The sequence below is a fragment of the Lissotriton vulgaris genome, chromosome 11 (assembly GCF_964263255.1).
Source record: "Lissotriton vulgaris chromosome 11, aLisVul1.2, whole genome shotgun sequence".
Classification (NCBI taxonomy): domain Eukaryota; kingdom Metazoa; phylum Chordata; class Amphibia; order Caudata; family Salamandridae; genus Lissotriton; species Lissotriton vulgaris.
The window spans coordinates 555,311,746-555,334,786 of NC_141699.1; the positions used below are offsets into that span (position 1 = coordinate 555,311,746).

At 47.8% G+C, this 23,041-nt stretch overlaps 1 protein-coding gene across 7 annotated transcripts in view; it reads right to left on the reverse strand.

Annotated features, from left to right (window-relative positions):
- SORBS3 (sorbin and SH3 domain containing 3) overlaps window positions 1-23,041 on the reverse strand; it is a 369,145-nt gene that overhangs the window by 252,458 nt on the left and 93,646 nt on the right. For 3 of the 7 annotated variants that reach the window (XM_086943626.1, XM_086943628.1, XM_086943627.1), the window contains exon 2: window positions 12,123-12,261. The exons of the other annotated variants lie outside the window; for them this stretch is intronic. In XM_086943626.1, coding sequence (XP_086799752.1) covers window positions 12,123-12,167 — 45 coding nt within the window. In that variant the 5' untranslated portion in view covers window positions 12,168-12,261. The remainder of the gene's footprint in view (window positions 1-12,122; window positions 12,262-23,041) is intronic. 7 annotated transcript variants of the gene reach the window in all.

Sequence of the window (23,041 nt, forward strand, 5' to 3'; positions counted from 1 at the left end):
GGGGTGAGCTGATCATACTTCTTCGGGCCCTGGGTGAGGCACGCAGCAGTGTTTAGGATGCCCATAAGGGATGACAGTCTGAAGTCTGGGAGGCCATAGAGTAGAGAATTAGCCCCAAGATGCCCTCGGCGTTCGTGCGCTCTACAAATGCACAAATCAAATTAAATCATTACCACCATCCCAATGCAAAAGTACACAGGTTTGAACAGCAGTTCTTATGTCTCTTTCTGGAAGAAACTATTTATATTTCTTTGTAAAAGAGAGGGGGTACCATGCCCTCTTTGTGGGTTTTTTCGGCAATGCATTCCTTGAGGTAGAAGTTGGTGTCCAGGGTAAATCCAAATGATTCAGCATTCGGTGGGAGTTGGGAGTTTAAAACCATCGAGGTTCATGTAATTGAGCCAGGTTTGTTCTGCATCTTGTTTGCTGTTTTTGGCAAATAATAGAAATAATATATTGGCTGGGTTTAACTTCAGGTAGGTGCTGGACATCCAGATGTGGATGATGTGCAAGAAGTGTTGGAGGCGTTGGATGTCTGAAGCAGTGGAGACTTTCAAGTTGAGTTGTGTTTCATCTGCTTATTGGTGAATGCTGGTGATGCTATCTGTGTATCAAGTAGTTTGCTGGTTACAGTTCTGCTTGGCCGACCCAGTCCTGAAGCTTAGATGGAGCAGATCTATGTTTCTGGTATTTCCTTTACATTAACCCTTACTTTGAAGGTAACCTGCTTCTGTTTCTTTGATGGGTTTGTTCCTGAAGCCCAAACCCCTACATAGAGGACCTCTAGTTTGAAGTTTTTATATAGGTTTATTCTAGCTATGTGAATGGTACAATGTCTTATACACTTGAGGGATTTTTAATGCCTATTGACTTTTATATTAATTTACAGAGGAAACATCCATTGCAAATACAATTTGTTCAGAGAGGAGAGTTCACTTTATGTACTTCCTCTCACCACATGAATATTTCTTGAGCAGAAGGTAGAGGACTGCAGGATCCCTTTTCCTATAAAAATTAAATGAGGGGACAGCAGTTTCTGGTTTTCCAGGTAAGGAAGTTTCCAAGCCAACCTATCCTGTGTCCCTGATTGCTGCAGAGGAAGATCCCACGCTTCATTGTGCCCATGCTGAGGGTGCTTCTGCTTGGAGTCAGTCTCTGTGCTACCAGCTGTGAGAAACATCCCTTTACATATATTCTCTGTCTCCAGGTTAGCTTGAAAAGGATACCTGAAGGAGAACCACCCCTTACCAATATGTGCTTTACAAAATGAAAAATAAACATAATCACAAAGAAAAGTGAAAAGAATAAGTTTTTAAAAAAGCAACTATTGACAAACGATTGTCTACTCTTGCAAAAATGCTAATGGAAAAGACATCAGCTGTAGCTGCCTGGAATGCTGGCTACCAGACAAGGAAACGTGGGCTCAAATCCGAACTTTCCCACGGGACCAAATTATGTGATCATGTTCAAAATATTTTACCTCACATGCCACGTTTTCCTTAATATCCAAATGTGTAAGCTTCTGACCCAGAAGGCCATAGTGAGCACTCCCCAAAAAAGTAATCTCGGAATTAGACGGTTATTAACAAAGAAAAAAGATAGTTCTATTTAAAAACAAAGTATAACTATTTATTTTCATTTATCAGTCAGGCACACTATGAGTTCTAATGCTGCAGTACAGCGCGTCTCATCACCAGCGTCGGCAGCAGAGTCGCATTTAGCAGCCCGCCGGCCCCCCGCGGGGCACCATTACGGTCGTCATGTGCTTTATTCGTTGAAGGGCCCGGCCGCCTCAGTGGGCAGAGAGACCAGCAGGCACTGGGCGTGGTGGTCACGTGATGTACCTCGAGACCAGTACACGAGCTTCACCCGCGCGGCCGGCCGAAGCCGGCTTCCGGTGTGAGGATACTGTGACTAGTACACACCAGCTTTGGTAATCGTGGAGGAATTGGTTGCAAAATCGCTAGGCCTCACGCCTACATCAGAATGAAAGTGCAGGGCTGGCTTTTGGCAAGGGCACAGGGCGCCTGTCTTCAGAGGGGCGCGGGGAACTGTCTGTAGTATCCCGCCCACCTCACCTGGCTCAAATCATTCAGACTAAACCTCTTTCAATCACTCTTCTTCGCCTGCCATGATTGACACCCCCAATACCCCACCAACTGCTGCCGGTGTTGCATGGTGCCTGTGCTCAGCTGTGTGAAGGTGAGAAGCCCCATCACCCCAAACACCAACCCCCCATCCCCTCCCACGCACAAACAACCCCACCCACTTGTCTAAGGGTAAGAAAATCAGGTCAGCCGAGGAAAGTGCCGAGATGCCCGCGGCCTGAGGCCAGCCACTCACCACTGACCCGTGAACACAAAATGCTCCCCCTGCTGCCTCACCACTTTCACCAGCAGCAGCGAGGGCACAAAATGCATTTTCGCCCCGTGCACAAGATATCGAATATATTATAAAAGCGGGTCAGGTTGGTTAAGAATTGTAAAACATTGTGGCTTGTGTTATGACGTATGATTTAGCAACTGGAAATGCCAATAGGCCAACAGTGCAAGGAGAAAGGAGTACTTGTTATGAACTTGTGACTTACTATGAAGGGCTCTGGAGAGCCATACTGTCCTGCTCTGTGTTTTTGGTTTCTGTGGTTTTTGCCTCAGTGAGCTACAAAAATCATTCAAACTGACTGAGGTTCTCTTTGTTAACTGACTTAAGACCCCAGAGCAGTGTTCTGAGTTAAGGTGTCCCAAATATACACCCCCATTTCAGAGAGTGTCTACTGCCTGCTCTAAATGGACTTGGAAATACCAGCTGCGGTGAAAGCAAGATTACTAGTGAAGGGACAGACCTTTCTATCCGTACACTTCAGCAGTGGATGCCTGCTTACCTACCCCGTGTAAGAGGGCCAACCAGTCTTCCTTAACTGTGGCCCTTTACTATTGTGGGACATATATTGATGTGTATAAGTTCTAAAAGTGTGACAGGCCGTGTATGAACTGCAGTACTGCCAGAAACTCCCTCCTCCCTTCCTGCATACCCGAAGGACCTGGTCCCTCTCCCAGAGTGGATGCACGTTCCGCCTGGACCAGATGACAGCATCTCATTGGAAGCAAGAGTGATTCAAGACTCCTCCATGCACTCCTATCCATGCAGCCAGGGGGACTTGACCTGGAAGAATTCCCCAGATTTCAAAGGTCGCAGGACTGATCGCTCAGCTTGACCATTAGTACTGTGTGTCGGAAGCAGTCTGTTCCAGGATTTTCTTTCCATCCAAGGAAGAGCTGAGCACAAGTGCAGCTAAAACAACTGAGATGCAGAGGTAACACTCTGCTGGAAAATGTCGTCCTTGGTTGATTGGGAAAAGGCCTGGGTCAAAGACTCAAGACGAAGTGCTAGTGCAACCATGCTGTGTGAGGGAAGACTGCTGGCTGAGGATGAAGGCGCTGGACTGTACCTTTCAGGAGGAATGGCCCTGTCTCTGAGCCAGAGAAGCCAACTGTGACTCTTGTGAGTCCCTTCATGTAAATCTTGTAAACTTTTTCACAAACTCAGATATTCTGTATAGACGTGTTATCTTTGATGTGAACATTTACTGTTGTAAAGCGCTCTGATACATTCAGGTCTAGCTAGCGCTATATAAAACTCTCTAATACATAAACTGTAGCAAGGAGACCTGAGGGTGTCATCGTGGGAATGTGCCATCTCCAGGACACGCAGTCTTCAGTCCACCAGCTTCCCGAGTTTCCCAAACATCATTCAGGCCCAGAGGAACAACTGTCACCTGTCAACGATGCGAGGAAGGCTAGGATTCTCGCCTGGTCCCATCCTTCCTGTGGGGAAACCTATGTGCTTCTTCCACTTGTTTCCAGAGGTCCTGAAGATTCCCTCACCTTCGCCCCCTGGTCTTGACCCAGACTACATGTCATTATCCTATGCAGTTCTCGAGATATGGACATTTGACCCCACCAAGTCACCACTCAATTAAGTACGTTGTTTGCAGCTAGTTATGGACTTCTTCAGAATCCTCTTGGGCGCATTTCCTGTTGAAATTTTGTGACTATGACTGGTGACCAACACGTTACAGGCGCCTGAACTTTTGTGTGCCATATAGATTGCCCAGAACACAAATTAGGGCCCCCAGTTACACCCATGTGTCAAATTCTGTGGCATGGTTGACTAAATCAAGCACCACAAAAAGGCAAATCATGATGCATCAAATTATGGGTGGCATTATTTGCCATTTTAACATATATTACATTATATACATTCTAAGCAAATGCTGAAACTCATTAGTACCAGTGTAACACCTAAATCTAAAAATCAGCAAATGGTAGTTGACCAGTTAACCTGTGCAAAGGATCTGCCATTGTGGGCAATTTGTGTGGCACTTTTGTAGTCATTTTTGCTCCACTTGAGCTAAAACACTTTTTGCATTCAAACCTGCAAAGTATGCAACAGATGGATTATGTGACAACTCTGGTAAAGCCACAACAATGCTGAAAATGCAGTGGCCATAGAATCAATTATTACCAGTGGCTATGGTTATATAGTTACTAAGCACTATTCCTCTGTAGAAAAGTAACAGAAACATTCATTTGTGGCTTTGTTTGTATTACTTAGTAATGCATAGATCTTTTAAAATGTTGCCCTGCAGATGTGTACACAATTCTAATCTACGAAGGTATTTATTTATACATTTTTCTATATTGCATTTTTTTCTATTTAAGCTTTATTTTAAACCGGGACATTTCCCAAAAATAGGAGGACTACAATTTTACTTCCACACAGCGCACAGAATGCTACTTAGCAGAGAATTACAGAAGAGGCAGTAAGAACATACATAAAATGCTATTTTTAACGCCGGTATTCCTATTAATTAAATTGACTTTTTAGAACAGCTGATACCTATCCCTGCTTTTCAAAACATAAAAAGATACCTCCCAGCGTTTTCAGCCAAACCTCTCTAAAAACCGGGACATGAGCTAAATTTCCTGAAATCAGCCAGGACAGCTGGCGAAAAACTGGGATTGTCAGGCAATCCGAGACGCCTGGTCACCCTAACATCCACGCTATTACTGTATTGCAGATAGTGTCTAAAGTAGAGTCACTTGTCACAACAGGGATACATGGTATGCACTGCAGAGAAGAGGGCACTGGAGCGACCCATTCTCACAACAGGTGGTGCTGGAGGGAGATTTCACTGGCAGGCGCTCCCCGTCGCCACATTATTATTATATTCTTATATAGCGCCAGATTCGACCCCCGAAGGGGTATCTCCGCGCTTGCCTTGGGAACCCGTCCTGGCTTTTCCCTGTGAGATAGCCCCTACAGGGCATCCCCAAAGTGAAAGTCAGGCATCCCGCCGCGGGGGGCCGTTGTGGAGATTAAGCAAGTTTAATGCCCAGAGTTGCAGAGTGTGAACCAATGATTAGGTCAGGCACCGAAGCGAGAATTATCGAGTCCATGGACATTTGAGCTCAAGACCCTGCCGCGTCGGGAATTGAACCCTGGTCCCGGGTCTGACCTCTGCTTCAGGGTCTGCCTGCTCTAACCAGTGAGCCACACTTCTCCACTTCTCCACATGAACATGGCATGTGACTCATTTAGGCTAGAGAGCGCCACATAAATATGGTTATAGTACCACAATACACATTTTAGTTGTGCTGCTTGCACTCACCACCTAAATGTTGTTTGCTCAGACGGGATGGACCGGGACAAGTGCTCCCGTGCACCGTGGCCCCGCCCCTTAATTACTTAGGGTGGCGCACGTGCGGTGCAGCGCAGTTTGGCACTGCGCACCTGGGCCATTATAATGGTTGTTAAATTCACTCTATATTTTGTGTTGTGAGTACCTGTGTAAAACTTTAGTAAATATGGATTCCACTGCAGGAGCCGCCGACACTCACCCTATGTCTGAATTAAGGGGAGATCCTTCAGGGTGACCCCCCCTCTCTGGACAGCCACTGTCAGAGCAGGGGGAGCCTCATTGCCAGTGCTCCCAGGCATTCATACATTATGCAGGCACAGGTGGGAGGGTCTCGTGGAATAGCATCGCAATTCCCCCAAACCAAGGGGCTTATATGTAAGAGCCTTGCGCCGCCGGTGCGTCACTTTTAATATGGGGAAAAAGCGATGAAAGAGCTTGCAAATAAGCGTGGAAGAGTGTTTGGCTAAGTTGTTACTCTAAACCCCAGGAGCAAAGGTTCGCCCAGGCTCACATTCTAACCTTACCTTCAGCACGTGATCCCTGTTTGTGCAGAGGGGAGCGCCTGCTGCACACGCCCACGCTATTCACACAGGTATTTATGGTTTGTGGGCAGCCTACTGTACCTGCAGGTGTGTACCACGTGTATACTGCATCCACTGTGGACAGGGCCGGCTTTGGGGCGGTTCCACCAGTGCAGACGCACCTGGCTTGGAGTTGGTGGGCGGGGAGGGTTGGGGGTGGCCTGCAGTTTTCAGGCAACAATAACATTGTCAAGATAACACTGTTGAATAATGTTCCTGCTGGAAAGGGAGCTCAGTTTTGTCTAGTGGCAGTTATGACTCATCATAAAGTAGCACAGGGGGTTAATATGCCTGCTGTAAAGAACGTGTACCATGCAGAACACAGAACTGTATTTTCTGTGGATAGCTCAGTTGGTTAGTGCTTTGGACACGGAGATCTTTTTGTTACATGAGATACAGTCCTAATATAGCACCGTGACTTATGACCTATCATCAAAGAGCTGCATGCAAACTGCATCATATGGGTTAAAATATTGGGCTTTTCCCCAGTCTTCCATGATTCTAATGTTGCTAAATAGTTAATTTGGGTAGAAATACATTGTTATTAGTAAATCCAACACAAGTAATTGTGGTATGTTTCAAATCTTGACTTTGTGTTTCTCCAGCCACTGCCGACCACTAAGGATGACGTGATTTCTACACTGTGTAGTCCTCCTTGCCCTATGTAACATTTCCTATAGGCTGATGGTGAGTACAGGTGGTGGGAGCCGCCACTCAGTTTTGGAAATCAGGGGCCACGTTATACATGCAGTGCATTTTTCTTCATTGCGCTGGGCGATGCGTCCAGGGCAATGAAGGAAAATGTGCCGTATTATGATGAATGTGGTGCCCTGAGGGCAGCAGCGAACTCGTGCTGCCCTGGGGCAGCGCATTGATATGAAAAACAGAGCAGCTGCTTTAAAGCCACTCCGTGTTTTCACTGCAGGCAGCAACCCGCCTGCATTTTGAAGGGGGATTAGAGATCCCCTTACAGGCGGGTGCAGTCAGTGACTGCACCCGCCTGCAAGGGGATGTCTGGGGTTCATAGAAGCCCCTTTCCCCCATCTAGAGGGCTGCTCTCAGGGGGTGCACTGACAGTGCGCCACCTTTTAAGTGGCGCAGTGTCAGTTGGCGTCATGAGAGCTTCTATGCTTCTGCGCCCGTGTCTGTAACACGGCGCATGAATAAAGCCTGACCCCAAATTAATGGCTGTAAGGACTTCAGCACGCAACAACATGAGTGTGTATACTCAGTATTGAATATTTAATACATATTCATCATGTACTTTTCAAACAGAAAATTTTCATTCAGTAAACATACATCATTTTACACAATCAAAAAGAGTTGATTTACATTTTGAAGCTCATAACACAATACAAAACGCCACATTAAATTAAAAAACCCAATGCATTTCGGGACACGGAGTCCCTTCGTCAGGGGTTCCTGAAAGGAAAAGGAAACAAATTATCCAATGCCAATACCTACTAGTTTTCAAACATAGGAATACTGCCTAAATGACAGACTATACAAAATTACAACACATGAACCTGACCCAACAGATCATCACAATAAAAGTCACACAGCCTTAATCACACCGAACCATGACCGAAACAAGAACAATGCTAAGGTATCTCTCACCTTTCTGAGAAAATAGAAAACGTTGTTATGGCATATTAGTGCTCAATCTGTTGCCTGTAACCTAAATATGAACAAATACGAAATCAAAACATAGCTATACGGAAGTTTTCATCTTGCAATACCAGCAAGAGATATAGCCAGACTTACCAAATGAATGATTAGCAGAGAATTTGCCTGAAACAATATGAAAGGGAATGTGAACATTCAGACCATTGTCAATGCCACTAGTCTTTACTTATAGGTGAAGGACTATGTTACTAGCTCACCTTAAATATATGGGGTCGCGTTTAAGCCAAACGTGCATAATCAACTGCCTATGAAAAAATGAGGACAGAATTAAATGCGTTCTCAAATGAGCTTGCTCATGAGAAATGTGAATGGATAAATGGTCGCTGCCCATAAACATAATCGTAGCTCACCTCGGCGTTTATGAAGTCGTGACTCAGCCGTGCAGTGAATGAATGGACCTGGGATTACAACCTAGGCAAAGAGAATTGCGAGCGTTGTAAATACATCGCTTTGTGATACTAAAGTTGTGTGGTTAAACGACACAACTGAAATTTAAAAATGACAAAAAAGCTAACCGAAGCTGTAAATCGTGGATTCAACAAAGATTCGACTCCCAAACGGTGAACGCACTTCCGCATTACCGGCATGCACTATTTACTCGCAAGCTTGCTTCATCGCCAGCAATAACGGACTACCAGAACTATCCTCTATCGACTATGACGGCGGTAAACAAACGACACAAGCGACGGACTTCCAAACTACACCAGTTGTCAACATTGTTCACGATGAAATCAAATAACAAAAAACCATATTCGTCTACTATATCGTAATCACAAGCATCTAGCCATTTTAAATTCTAAAAATAAAAAGAACAGTATAATATTTGATGACATCAAGCATCCTGAGCATTTTTCATGAACATAATTATGATCAACAATATATGCCCTACGTTACAAAAATGAAAACATTAAAATGCGAATAATTACAGCATATACCATTCATATGTTAACAAAATAATTAAACATAAACCTAATTAATGAAATGTGTGTATTGATGAGAAGTGTATGTCTGGGTGATGGACAGTGTGAACTGGGGTGAAACGGGGCAACGTGGGGTCCAGCGATCTATGAATGTCAATTTTAAAGAAAGCAGCTCATTTCAATCTTATCATTGAGTCCAAAAGGAACGAGGGTTCCCAATTTCTTAATCCAAAAGACTTCTCGTTGAAGTAGGGTCTTTGAATTATCCATGTCTGGCCTTATGGGTACTTGTTCAATTATTTGAAATTTGAGCTGAGCGATGGAATGTCGATGTTCTGTCTAATGTAAATTTTCTGTTTGAAAAGTACATGATGAATATGTATTAAATATTCAATACTGAGTATACACACTCATGTTGTTGCGTGCTGAAGTCCTTACAGCCATTAATTTGGGGTCAGGCTTTATTTATGCATTGCTCACTGTTTAGCAGACAGTAATTCAGCGCGCACACATACCTAAGTATTCTGTTCAATTGTTCAACCGAGTGCGACCTCCACCCACATTCATTAATTTACTTTCACTGTAACACGGCGCAGGCACAGAAGCAACAGGATTACCTCATTTGCATGGGTCACACTCCCATGCACATGAGGGATTGTCCCTGAAGATAGCGCTGGCGCTCTACATGCGCTTCCGCTATCGGTATTACAGAAAGCACCACACAAGCGTCTGCGGTCCCTTCTGTAATGCCAAAGTGCCCCGGGGGCACGCAAAGCGGGCGCAAGCGCCCATTGCGCCCTCTGGCACTTAGCGTAATAGGGCCCCAGTACTTAATTTTCATAATTAGACTTTGACCCAGAGAAAGGCATAAAAGAGAGAAAGAAGGAGGAAGAGAAAGATATGGAGATAATGAGGAAGGGAGAAAGAAGGGATGAAAAATAACCCGCATGAGCAAGATAAATAGACAGGAAGTGTAGGACTATGGCAGAAAGAGGCACGAGAGGTGGAATCAGCCCAAGAGCAGGCAGTGTTGTTATTTGGCACACCTGACATTTGGCATTACTGACAGTGGGATCCAAAAAGGGGGCACACTGCCTGTGTTTCCATCTCACCCCAAAAATGTATTTCTGGCTCCTGACTGGTCATTCCACCGTTTGTCTCTCCACTCACGCATGAATATTGTTTATACCCCATGAAAGAGCCCACGGCTAGGGCCTAAGCTTGCTGCATGATTATGTGTGGTGCTGGTGAGAGAATCCACTATACAGGTCATCTCCCTCACCACATAATCATGGTCTGGTTAATGGGGGAGGTCCACACACAGCAGGTGCCCACGATCTTCACAGGAATATTGTTCATGGAAAAACGAGAGTCCACTGCAGGTTCCCTCTCCACTACATGAATATGGTTCGTTCCCTAGCAGAGACTCTAAGCGCTAGGTATCTCCACATGGACACAAGCTGAACCAGAGAGGAGAGAACACTGCAAGTGACTTTCCCCTCCACTTAGTCAGTGAAAAATGCAAAACGGCCCTCCCTGTTTGCCCCCTTTCTTCCGCCCCCCCTCCGTCTCCTCCCATCGAGAAGGAGGTGAGGGACACTGAAATTCTGGCTCTCAAAAAGACATAAAAGCAGCTTAGACTGACCTGCATCACCTTTATGTGAGTTCTTTGAGCCAAAAGATTCTGAATCACGCTGCTGGTAAAGACGGACATCCCAGCGCCTCTGTGAGAGATGGCTTCTCAATTAAATATTACACTTATTTTCACTGGATTCTTCACTTCCTCTAATCCCTTTGTATTGCAATCCACCATGTGAGTTCAGGTATTATTTATTTACAGTGCAGTAATGACTATACACTATCAAATAAGGGTGTCGAGACTCTAGAGAAAAGAAATCCCCCCATCTTTTAGTGGATCTCTGGATGCTACGCAAACTGGGTTCTAATCCTGATGAAGATTCAATTATTTAGTGCTAAGGGTTGAAACGCTGCCTGTACCCAGTTTTGGTCTATTTCTGACCCACTTACGTACCATTTATTTATCAAAGGGCCAGCTATTTGCATAGCTGATATGTCATTCAAATTTGCTTTTTCTGGTATGTCCATTATGATAAATATCACAAATGAACACTGCAACACCCACACTAATGTTCCAGCATTTGTGTTCCACAATAATGGTTTACACTGTACAGAACATAGCATTTAAATGAGGAACTGTATTAAACTCCTGCTATGTGTATTCATTGTAAGAAATACAACATATTCAGTTGATCTGTCATATTTACAACAGTCTAGGCTAGCCCAGAGAGAAACTACTTCAGTCAGGACCAATGTATTTAGGTTTGCAATATCTATAGTGGCCTAGACTAAGCCTCAAGTCATGTGCCTCACTCAATGAAATCTGCTTCTGACAGAGTGAAGAGTCCACTATAAGAACCTCTTCGTCACAGCAACGAAGCCGCTGTAGGCGAGGTCCCTCTCGTCATATGGACGTCGCTAGTGTTGAAGGGGAGAGTCCACTATATCCCCTCATCAGCTAGACATGACATTCCTTGTGCTTCCCATGACCAGCATATCCCCTCATCACATGAGCATCGCTTATGCCCCAGGGGAGACTCGACTGCCGGAGACCACCAGGTCCCCTCATCAGAGGGACATCACTTGTGCCGCAGGCGAGACCCCAGGTACTACCTATGTAAATGTACCTGTAAAGCGCACTGATACTCCAGAGTGTCCTGGCGCTGTACTCATACCGCTAGGTAACCCTTCCTGGTTTTTCCCTGTGAAATGTCCACTCCTGGGCATCACCAGGGTGCAACCAGGCATCCCTAGCGCTGTTGGGGGCCGTTGTGGAGACTAAGCAAGCTATTGCCCAGAGTTGCAGCGTGGGACCCATGATTAGAATAGGCACCGAGGCGAGAAATCAAGTCCGAGGAATTATGAGCCCAAGATCCGCCGAGACCAGCCGAGGTGGGAATTGAACCCTGGTCCCGGGCCAGACCTCTACATCAGGGTCTGCCGCTCTAACCATTGAGCCACACTTCACACTTCTCCTATACGACCTACAGTCCACTGTAGGGCCCACCATTTATCACAGAAATAGTGTCTGTGCCAGTCTTACTCCACTCCATAGTCCCTTTCCATATGTTCACCTACTTTCGATTGCACCGCCCCGTGGGTTGGTTGGGCACCCCCATCCCCGAGCCCAACAACCCAGTCTGGAGCAAGACTCACCCCCCGGGGCTGTTGTGTCCATGCTCCGTTCACTTGGAGGTCCATGCTCCTTCCGGCTACTGCTCTTGGTATTTACCACCAGGGGGCGGAGCCAGACTGCTCACTTCACAGGGACTGGGGCGGCCTCTTCAACTGGAGCCTGGAGACAGAAGGAAAGGACAGCCTTGAATACTCACCCGAAGCCTCATGTCTGACACAGACCAGGACCCGCATACATAATGGGCGTTTGAGAAGTCGCGACACCCCAATTAAAAGCATATTTATGATAATATGAAAACATGTGTGCTCTTCTAGAACCAATCCCCATACATGTAAATGTAAATGTAAATGTATTTGAGCTTATATAGCGCACAGCTACCCACAAAGGGTTTCCCGGCGCTTGCTTAGGGAACCCGTCCTGGTATTCCCCTGTGAGATAACCCCGGCAGGGTATCCACAAGGTGAAAGCCAGGCATCCCGCCGCGAGGGGCCGTTATGGAGATTAAGCAAGCTATTGCCCAGAGTCGCAGAGTGTGAACCCATGAGTTGAGAAGGCACCGGAGCGAGAATTATCGAGTCCGTGGAATTTTTTGAGCCCAAGACCCGCCGAGGCGGGGAATTGAACCCTGGTGCAGGGCCGATCTCAGCTTCCGGGTCTGCCGCCTCTAACCCCTGAGCCACACTTCTCCACATCTACATCTCTACATCTCTACATCGACGTCGCATGAATCAAACTTGTTGTGTAATTATAATTATCCAATTACAGGGGTGCTCGTTTTCAGGGGCGGCCCCAACCTTTTTGGAGCCCCCATTACCCTAAGTCCTATGAGTTTCTGTGCGGTTTGGGCGTTATAGGGGGCTCCATCACTTTCTGCGGGGTTGGGTAAGGGGGACATTTTGCGTTAGGCCACTGAACTTTTTGTCAATCACCGAAAAACGGAATGTTAACACTGCCGCGTTCCCGTTGAGAGGAACCTCGGACTTGCAAGATACAAGCTAATCTATGCAACAGACCGTGAATACACTGAGCTATCGTAATAGACCAACTAGAAGAATTGACCTGGACACTGATATTCCAAAGTGGGATGTTGCCAGTTATACAAAAGTTGATTAAATGTCAAATAAACCTATTGAGTTGGATGTTAACAAACAGTCCTACTTGAGGAATCCATGCCAGATTTTCAAAATAACCACACGAATAACATGTTTACAGACAATTAATCTGACTGGGAAACCATGCCATAGTTGGTAGGAAATCTGAAAATGAAAATGTGGCATGGATTTATCCCAAGTAGAACTAGGCTTGACACAACGGGGTTAGAGATTTCTTAATCCAACTAGGATATGAAAAATGTAAAAAACCACCACGAATGACGGAGAGCATTAAAATCCTACATGTTTTCACTTGCATAATTCCAGGTTAAAGGCCACTGTTAAAAACAAGCACTAGCAAAGCCAAGCGGTCTGCTTTTAGTGTTTGCATACCTGAGGGGTTATTTTATGCATGTAAGCAAATGTACTGGTGCCCATTATGGGAAGTTTTTTTATATATATAAACAGTATTTAAAGATGGCCTCCTATGCGTGTGTACCCATGTGGATGGACGGGCACCAAGCCTGGCCTTTTTTAGGATATAAAATATGTAAAAGATGTCACACATATAAACTCCAGTAAGTGGCCCGGTTCCATTCTGCAGGAAAGATGCCAGGTCCTCGCAAGGAAGATTGTTGACCAAAAGTATTATGTTATGAGCTATATATGATTTTTTTAAACTCGGTAGACTTTCACGACAACTAACGCTGCTTTTAAACACCAGACCTAAAAAAAATGGTATCTACATAAACAGACGCATCTATTCACAAACTGGTCTGCAACAACTCACACTTAAGAGAAAGATGCAGTTTTTGTTTTGCCACACCAACTTTAGAGTATTGTTTGAACCTTATGGCTCCTCACCAACACCGCTCACACAAGCTTAACTCCAAATAACAACCTATCGCCATTCGCTCCGAAAAGGGTGCCCAGGAACCCGATATGAATCAGAGCCTCGTGTGCCCCTTCCAGTGCTTTGAAGCACTACACAAATTCTACAACACTAATGCAGAGAGATTGGGGGGGGGGGGGGGGGGCTGCCACCAGGGGCAAGAAGGCAAACGGCGGAGCCTTCAAGGGGTTTGATAAGGACGTTAGTCGACCACAGAGCTCGGGAGACGTCGCTGCCTGTTAGTTTAGGTCTGTGCGATTCTGAAACTGTCCCAAGCAGCAGGGGCGCAGAGCCAGGGTCTCCTCTAGATAGTGGTGGCATTAACGATGTCGCAGACGGAGGCTCTAGTCTAGAGGTTGCTAGAGATTAATCGCAGGCCAGGCGCACAGTCAGTCTCCTCTCTGAAAGGTATTTGGGAGTGGGAGAAAGTCAGTCAAGTGGTAGCCTCGACATCGGCTTTGAAAGGATGGTAGGGCTGGGCAGAGTCAGTAATAGGTGCAATGTGGTGACCCCCTCCTGGCGAGGCTCCCATATCTAACAGGCATTCATTGGCCTTAGGCCGAATGGGGTCGCCCTAGAATGGTTGGGGCCCACCCGCGCCGCAGGGGCCTCCTGCGTCATGCCCCTGGAGGTGATGGAAGAGCAGGTGCACGCGGCGGGGGGATGCATGGATGTGGTCGGTGCAGCGAGTAACGTACAGCCAAAGGCGCACATCTTATGTAACTCACCGAGCAACAGAAGGAAGAGTGCCGGCCAGCAGCCGCATGAGGGGTCTCGGCTCCCACCGCACCCAGGGATCCGGAAGAGGGAACCCCGGCAAGTGATGCTGAAAGGGGGCTCGCTTTGGAGGCGGAACGCTCCGAGTGCTCCGCTGTTCAGGGTGTGGGGGATGTCCCAGGATTCTGAATAAAGCGAGAGCCCATGAGGAGAAAGCAGGGTCCCGGGTGGGTGGCAGCGAGGGTGGGCCTCCCGCCTTGTAATAATCAGTGATCGTCCCCTCCCTCGGGGGACACAGAACACAAACGGCCCCCACCCGTCAAGAACGGGATTGGGGGTGTCTGTGACGATCTGCTCCGGAGTACCAAAAGACAAAGCCCCCCCTGTCAGGCTGGGGAGGTCAGCGGCCGGCTCCGCTTTTCAGCGCCTGGGCATGGCTTTGTGCGTTGTCTCTATAGCGCTGGGACAATGGGCTGTCAGTGCCCACGGCCTGTGCGGAACAAGAGGCAGCGCTGTGAGGCCCCCGTCGCCGCACGGCCCCTCTTGGGGGAAGGAGAGCCCATGTAGTGAGTTGTTTAGTGCTTGGGATGGCGCAAAAAGCGCAACAGGTCCTCTGGGTGGCAAGTCTGAACACGGCGAGGACCAGGCCTCGCTCTCAGATGAGAGCTTTCACTGTAGACACATGGGACCGCTTTTAGCGTTTTAGCACGCGTCCAACTCAGCGCCATCTATGACCATGAAGAAAAGCCCTGAAAAGGCCAGACCCAAAGATGAAGCTAGTGGATCACACAAGGCGATGCTGCCAAAGATGACGCCACCGGCGGCAACAAAAACACACCAGTAACTATCACCGACAGATCACAGGCGCCGGGAGTGGCAGGCTGTGAAACACTTCTCGGCGGTTGAAGAGGAAATTGAGTGATGCTGACGCGCCCGAGGGGACAGGCAGCGAACACTGCAATCGAGCCCTTGCGCGAGGCATAGACGGCAATATCAGTGTCGATTTACTATCCAACCCACAAAGGATTTGGCGCCAAAGAGTTGATGAAAGCACAGCCCTGGAAGCTGAGGGGTAGATTTCCAAGACCGGACGCCTCTCTGCACTTTAGCAGAGATGCGTCAGTTGCGTCACGAAAAAAAAACTTTGCGCCACCATGGATGCGTCACATTTACAATGCGGCACAAGGATTGACAGATGCGTCACGCATCTTTTGGCGTAAAGGTAACGCGTTGCTGGAGTCATGTCGCAAGCACGACGCAACTCCAGAAATGCTCAGGAATGCCTATTCCTATTGAACTGCGTCACTCCTTACGCCTACTTCAAGCAGGCGTAAGGTTTTGACGCAGTGGGATCGTAGAAGTGACCCCGTGAAATTCACTTTCACAAGGCTTTTCTGCGTGGGAACGCCCACCCTGCATACATTATACCTGACGCAGGTATAATGTGACACAGTGCTTTACAATGTGACGCATCTCCTTAGATGTGTCACATTGTAAATGTGTTGCAACGAAGCACATTGTTTACCACACCGCTGCGTCACAAAAGTGATGCAACAGCGGCGTAAAAGTGTCGCAAGGGGCTTGTAAATCTGCCCCTTAGTGTAACAAAGAATTGTAACAGAGGGCGTAACGGAGAGGGCGCAGCACAAACACCCCTAGGATTTTACTGAAATCTAGATCTACTAAAGCAGTACTGCCTGGCTTTGCATGGAATCCCAGTACCAAACGAAACCGGATGCAAACAATGGGCAAGCCAACACTGAATGACATTCCCGTGCGCAATATGTCTTATTTGCACTTTTTACGGCTTACCCTTGGGCAGTTGTCAAAAAGTGGAAATTGCTGCTGGAGGCTGTAACTCAAGGACAAATATCACACAAGCCACACAGTCTCACTTCTCTGCCTGGCTTGACGCATGGCTCTAAAAAGGCATTTTTGCACAAGCATGGCAGATGACATCATTGGCGACCAACTGTTTTGCAAGTAGGAGCTGGGTAGTTTTTACTCTTCATGTAATAGAGTGCTGCAGATGTTCACACAGCCTGACGGTTAGTAAATCTGGATCACAGCTTTACAAGAGGGCGGGAAAGCAGGTTACCTCGTGTCTTCTTTATATGTTCTTTCGTCTGATGGATTTGAATCCTGAAAACACTAGATTCTGCTAGGCGGAGGTACATTGAACCCAGGCTCTCACCCATAGTGGGGGGCAACTGCTGTCTCCCATCAGGCTCTGAGGGCAGGATGGTAGTTGATGGCATCTGATTGTAGGTGGAGGCGCAGGGATTTTATCTTACACACCTGGAGAGGGGTCTACAGATGTATCAGTAAATCCATGCAGTTTCCTGAAACTGGCACCACTTGCTTCCTCAAAAGTGTGTCTTGAATGAGTGTGCAGAGTGTTGTGTGCATGGAGACCGTCTAAGGCAAGTGTCCTTCCTGGGGACACATTGCATCAAGCCTAAACTGGTGGTTCCTGCACAGGGTTGAAGTCATTCCAGCTCCCCTGTCCATTAAGCATCCTCTCATACAGGAGCAACACTTCCGGGTAGTAGTGGCGCTTGCATAAAACTGTGGGTGTAAACCAATAAGCAGCAATTGCAGCAAAGGCATGTTTGTTGGCTTTCCCATGAACCTGGGTGCCTGGAAACCAGTCTGCACTGGATCTGGCTTTTTGTGTATTCAGCCGCAAAAGTCAGACATCTGAAGGACGTCTCCTGCAGGAGGCAGGATGTGGAGGGTGGGCTCATGTCACAACGAGCAAAGGGGTTTTCCTGACCGAAACAATGGCAATTAGTCCACAACACAGGAGCATCCTTAGAGCCGGAGCCAGACTGGCCATTAAGCTCATCGGGCATTAGCCCAAGCAGCTGGAGCCATTTAGGGCAGATTTTCGAATGTCCACAGTGGCCACTAGCACCCAATTCCAAGCACTTATTTTTCACTCATAAATAAAAATTCCCACAGTGTAGGGAAAAGGATCAGATACTGAGATGACCACACTAGATTTTCAAACGGGTAGGTGCCAGTAGACCTCTCCACTAGCGACTCAGGAAAAAAGCTACTGCTCAACTATAGTCATCTTCACACTTATGGTCTAATTTTACACTAAATGGCCACATACAACCAGGAGGACTGAGTCAGAGTGAACTTCCATCTATGGCAGCACTTGATAGTCCTTCTTCCATGAGTTGAGGCTGCTTCGCCCAGTAATCTAGATACATTCCAGTTTAGTCCCCATGAAGCAAGCTAGAGGACAAGGATAAGTCCAACAGCTTTCGCACCTGAAGTTTACTTAGTAGCCTGGCCCTTTTCAGAGCCGAAGGGCAACATGAAATGAGGATGGAGGCAGCCGAATCCCTGCAGAGTTATTTGTGGACCAAGTACCATTTTCTCCTCAGGGCTCTTTCAAGTTCAGATGCAGTGACAGTGGCAATGACCTCACCTGGCATATTTTAGATAGAGGAAGCTTCCATATCTTGGTGAGTGAACCCGAGTGTGGTGTATGTTCCCCAACTGAATATAGGCTGCATTAGACCTACGGAATGGCTGCACTGCAGTCAGTCACACCTGAGACAGCACCTATGTGAGAGGCCCACTGTGAGCATCTCATCCTTTTCACTAACCATCAGTCTTCCTATTCTAGGGGAAGGGACAACAGTTTATTAGTTTATGCAGTGTGTTAGTTTTTTGCCCTTGGAAAGTGTATGATGTGCCAGGTGGCACCTCCCTACGAGTCCCAACTGACTCAAGTTACCCATACATGTCAACTCTCCGAGGACCCCTTCTTTTTCATGGCAGTGAGTCACATTCACGTCACACACTTCACACTAGGTGGGGGGAAGCCTGAAAAAAAAATCCCTGGAGTTACTATATTTTTTCTTGAGTACTTTCCAAAAGAGATAAGGACACTGATCCCTTGTTGAGCCGTGTATTCCATGATCAGGGAAGACGAGCCAGTCAACCCCTTGTTACAGTTGAAATGCTGACCTGCAAAATTCACCAGCTTTAAACACTTCCCTTCTGGACATTACTCTAGCACTGATCTGTACCAACATTTCGCACAATCAATTTAGACTGGACGGGTGGGGCTTGCGTGTCCAATCATATTGCTGAAAAGGTGGCTAATGCATTTGGTGCTCCTAGACTGCAGGGCCACAGGGTGGCTTGTGTCAGTGCGTGGTCTACAACTACAATTAGTTTGTCAAGAATCAATCAATCAATTAATCAATCAGAGTACTTGTAAAACGCGCTACTTACCCGTGAGGGTCTCAAGGCACTGAGGGGAGGTGGGTGCCGCTACTGCTCGAAGAGCCAGGGCTTGAGGAGTTTTCTGAAGGCAAGTAGGTCTTGGGTCTGCCGTAGGTGGGTAGGGAGGATGTTCCAGGTCTTGGCGGCGAGGTAGGAGAAGGATCTACTGCCAGAGGTCGTTCGTTGGATGAGGGGGACAGCGGCGAGGGCGAGGCTGGCGGAGCGCAGCAGGCGGGTGGGGGTGCTTTTTGTTCGTGGGTGAGGAGCTTGAACGTGATCCTCTTGTCGACAGGGAGCCAGTGTAGGTCTCTCAGGTGGGGGGTGATGTGGCTGCGGCGGGGGACGTTGACGATCAGTCGGGCGGAGGCGTTTAGATTGCGTTGTAGTCGTCATAGGTGTTTGGCTGGGATTCCAGCGTAGAGTGCGTTGCCGTAGTCCAGTCTGCTGCTGACGAGGGGCTTTGTCACCGTTCTTCTTGTTTCAGTCGGGATCCACTTGTAGATCCTGCGGAGCTTGCGGAGGGTGTTGTAGCAGGAGGCGGAATCCGAAAGGGTGGAAGAAAGGTGGTCAATTCAGTTCAACTGTCCTGCTGTGGAAACTGTCAGTAGGTGATCCACCCCCTTTTCCAAAATCGATTTTGTCCACACTAAGTGTGGGAGGGTATACTCAGACATGAGTCCCTTGCTCATTGCACCATCAGGATTCAAGCAAGCCGGGCCGAGGACGGCTGAAATGACAGAAACCGATCCCCGGAAGCTTGTTTCCTTCCCAGTATAAGAATTGGCTTGGTAGTTTGGTTTGCCCTGTTCCCATCATGCAATGGGACAGGAACAGACTAATTTGCATGTAGCCAGGTTCTGAGCTGGGATGGTGCAGTGAGCTAAAAAACGGTGATGGATTAGCCCTGATCTCTTGACTGGGTAAGAGTATTCTGCATCATTCAGAAACTCTGTCCATCACCACCCCCTTTTCCAAAATCGATTTTGTCCACACTAAGTGTGGGAGGGTATACTCAGACGTGAGTCCCTTGCTCATTGCACCATCAGGATTCAAGCAAGCCGGGCCGACGACGGCTGAAATGCCAGAAACCGGTCCCCGGAAGCTTGTTTCCTTCCCAGTATAAGAATTGGCTTGGTAGTTTGGTTTGCCCTGTTCCCATCATGCAATGGGACAGGAACAGACTACTTTGCATGTAGCCAGGTTCTGAGCTGGGATGGTGCAGTGAGCTAAAAAACGGTGATAGATCAAGCCCTGATCTCTTGACTGGGTAAGAGTATTCTGCATCATTCAGAAACTCTGTCCATCACCACCCCCTTTTCCCAAATCGATTTTGTCCACACTAAGTGTGGGAGGGTATACTCAGACGCGAGTCCCTTGCTCATTGCACCATCAGGATTCAAGCAAGCCGGGCCGACGACGGCTGAAATGCCAGAAACCGGTCCCCGGAAGCTTGTTTCCTTCCCAGTATAAGAATTGGCTTGGTAGTTTGGTTTGCCCTGTTCCCATCATGCAATGGGACAGGAACAGACTAATTTGCATGTAGCCAGGTTCTGAGCTGGGATGGTGCAGTGAGCTAAAAAACGGCAATGGATCAAGCCCTGATCTCTTGACTGGGTAAGAGTATTCTGCATCATTCAGAAACTCTGTCCATCACCACCCCCTTTTCCAAAGTAGGTGATCCTAATACATGTTATCAGGCTTGGAATCTTCTCAACCTATAACTCACTCAAAGGGGGAACTCGTACTCCCTCTCTGATAGCACTTCCTAGTCTCATGGGCACCAACAACACACTTCCAGGATCAGGGGTTGTCACATAAGAACATTAATAACTCCACTCCTCAACCTCTACAAAGGAAGGCATCACACACAGCCCAAACATGCACTTTGCCTTTCTTTAAAGCAGTGGGGGGGAAGCATGGTAGACCAGCACTTCAACCCCACTCTTCTCCCATCTGGCGGCCAAGACCTGGAAGGGCCTACCCCTGCACCTCAGAGGCTCACCAGAGCTCCAGCAATTCAGGAAGGACCTCAAGACACGGATGTTCCACTGATAGGAGTACAGGCAGAATACTCTGACAACGCCTCGAGACCCTCACGGGTGAGGCAGCCGTGCTCTACAAATCCTGATTGATGGACTTTTGTGGACGTCTGACTGAGGCTTACATCATCACAACCGGTGAAGCAGAACTCCAGCCCCCTTGCGAACGGGGTGAGACAACAAGTACAATTTGTACAAATAGAGTGTCATATGAAATTGTGCGTAGTCTAGCCAACGCTCCTTTGAAGAAAATATATAACGCATGAAAAATGCCTTGATCCCCTGTTTACCGGCAGAAAGTACCTATTTATTCCGATATGGCACTTATAGCCTGTCCTGAAACTCGTCCTTGATATAGGATGGTTTTAATCCTAATGAATCTAAGATCTGGAAAAGAGTGCATCCGTGCAGTCTTGAAAGGACCCCACCCCCATGGTGCAGGCCTTGTGCATTTCTGCTCATCAATGCTCTCCACACAGGCACAAGATCTTTAACCCGTTCTATGCACATGACGGAGCCGCTCCGTCATGAGCCTCGGTTGAGCTGTGCTCATGACGGAGCGGTTCATGTCATGGCCTGCTCGGCGCGCCTGCGCGGCGCGAATTTCGCGCCTGCGCTGAGCGTTCCATTGAGCGGGCGCGTTCGTGACGGAACCGCTTCGTCACGAGCACAGCTCAACCGCGGCTCGTGACGGAGCGGCTCCTTCACGAGCATGCGAGCACCGCTCGACCCCCCCGCCCCCTTAGCGCTGCAGCGGAATTCCCGCCGCAGGGAAGGGGTTAAAACACAGGGAGTCTAGGTGGTCTAATCTGTCCCACATCCAGCTCTCAGCTAGAGGCTTCCATGGCACTTGCATCAGCGCCCATGTGATCACTCATCTCTAGGCTAGCTGCCACACTAACCCCTCCCCCCTTCAGAAAAAGCTTTGAACCATCACTGTTGCAATCACAAAAACTCCCTGAGACAATCACACAGAGGTCAATAACGGCACACCTCACAGCAGCGTTGCAGACATATTGCTGCACAGTGCCAAACACATCACTCAGTGATGCAACTAGGCAAAGCACAGGTTCACTCTGGCCTGTCCCTCTCACTCTATACATCTGTTAGGGTTCCTGCCCAGTATATTAGATATCCTCACAGATATACATGGTCATGAAGGTGAAGCAGGAGTGCCCCATACCGAAAAAAACAGGGTATAATTCCTCACATATGCAACCCGACCTTTCACATGGCCGCTAACATACCAGCTGAAGATGGCTAACCTGAACACGTACCTCTTTGAGATGACAAGCCAGAAACCAAAAGGCATAGTCAGTGAGGACTCCATATCTCAGAAGTAGGCCAGGTGCGGCCGACACCAATCGGAGGTAGGGGGTCGAGGGGGGCGCAGGGGCAGGAGGTAAGGGGGAGGATGCGGGAGGGAGGAGGACGTGGGGGAAGCGGCTAAGAAAAAATTAAATAAAAAAACATAGATTTTCAACGCTTCTTTGCCCGTCTCTCCTCCCTAGTCCTCCCTCGCTCTGAATCGGTCACAGGAAATACACCCAAGCTTCCAGTCAGCCAATCAACGCTGCCTTAGCAGCATTGTGATCGATCTGAGCGCCATTTTTCGGTGCTCAGATAATGACTGGATGCCTGGGCATGTTCTTCACGTAGGCAGCTATGCAGCCTGCATGGAGAACATGCGAAGTGCGCATGACTGTTTTGAGCAGCCCGATAGGGACGTCCAAGCAGTCACTGCGCACTTTAGGAGGGTGCAACCACTCCTCCCCTGCCCCCCCACTCACGCAAAGCTGTGGGCGGAAGTAGAAGAAAATAAAATGGTAATAACGCAAGTTATTATTATGCTTTTTTCTCTGTCTTTCACTGCACAAATGCAGTGGGGCAACGCTTCTCCGACTTAACGGAGGAGCCGCCACTAATGTAGGGTCACCCTGATGATATGGAGA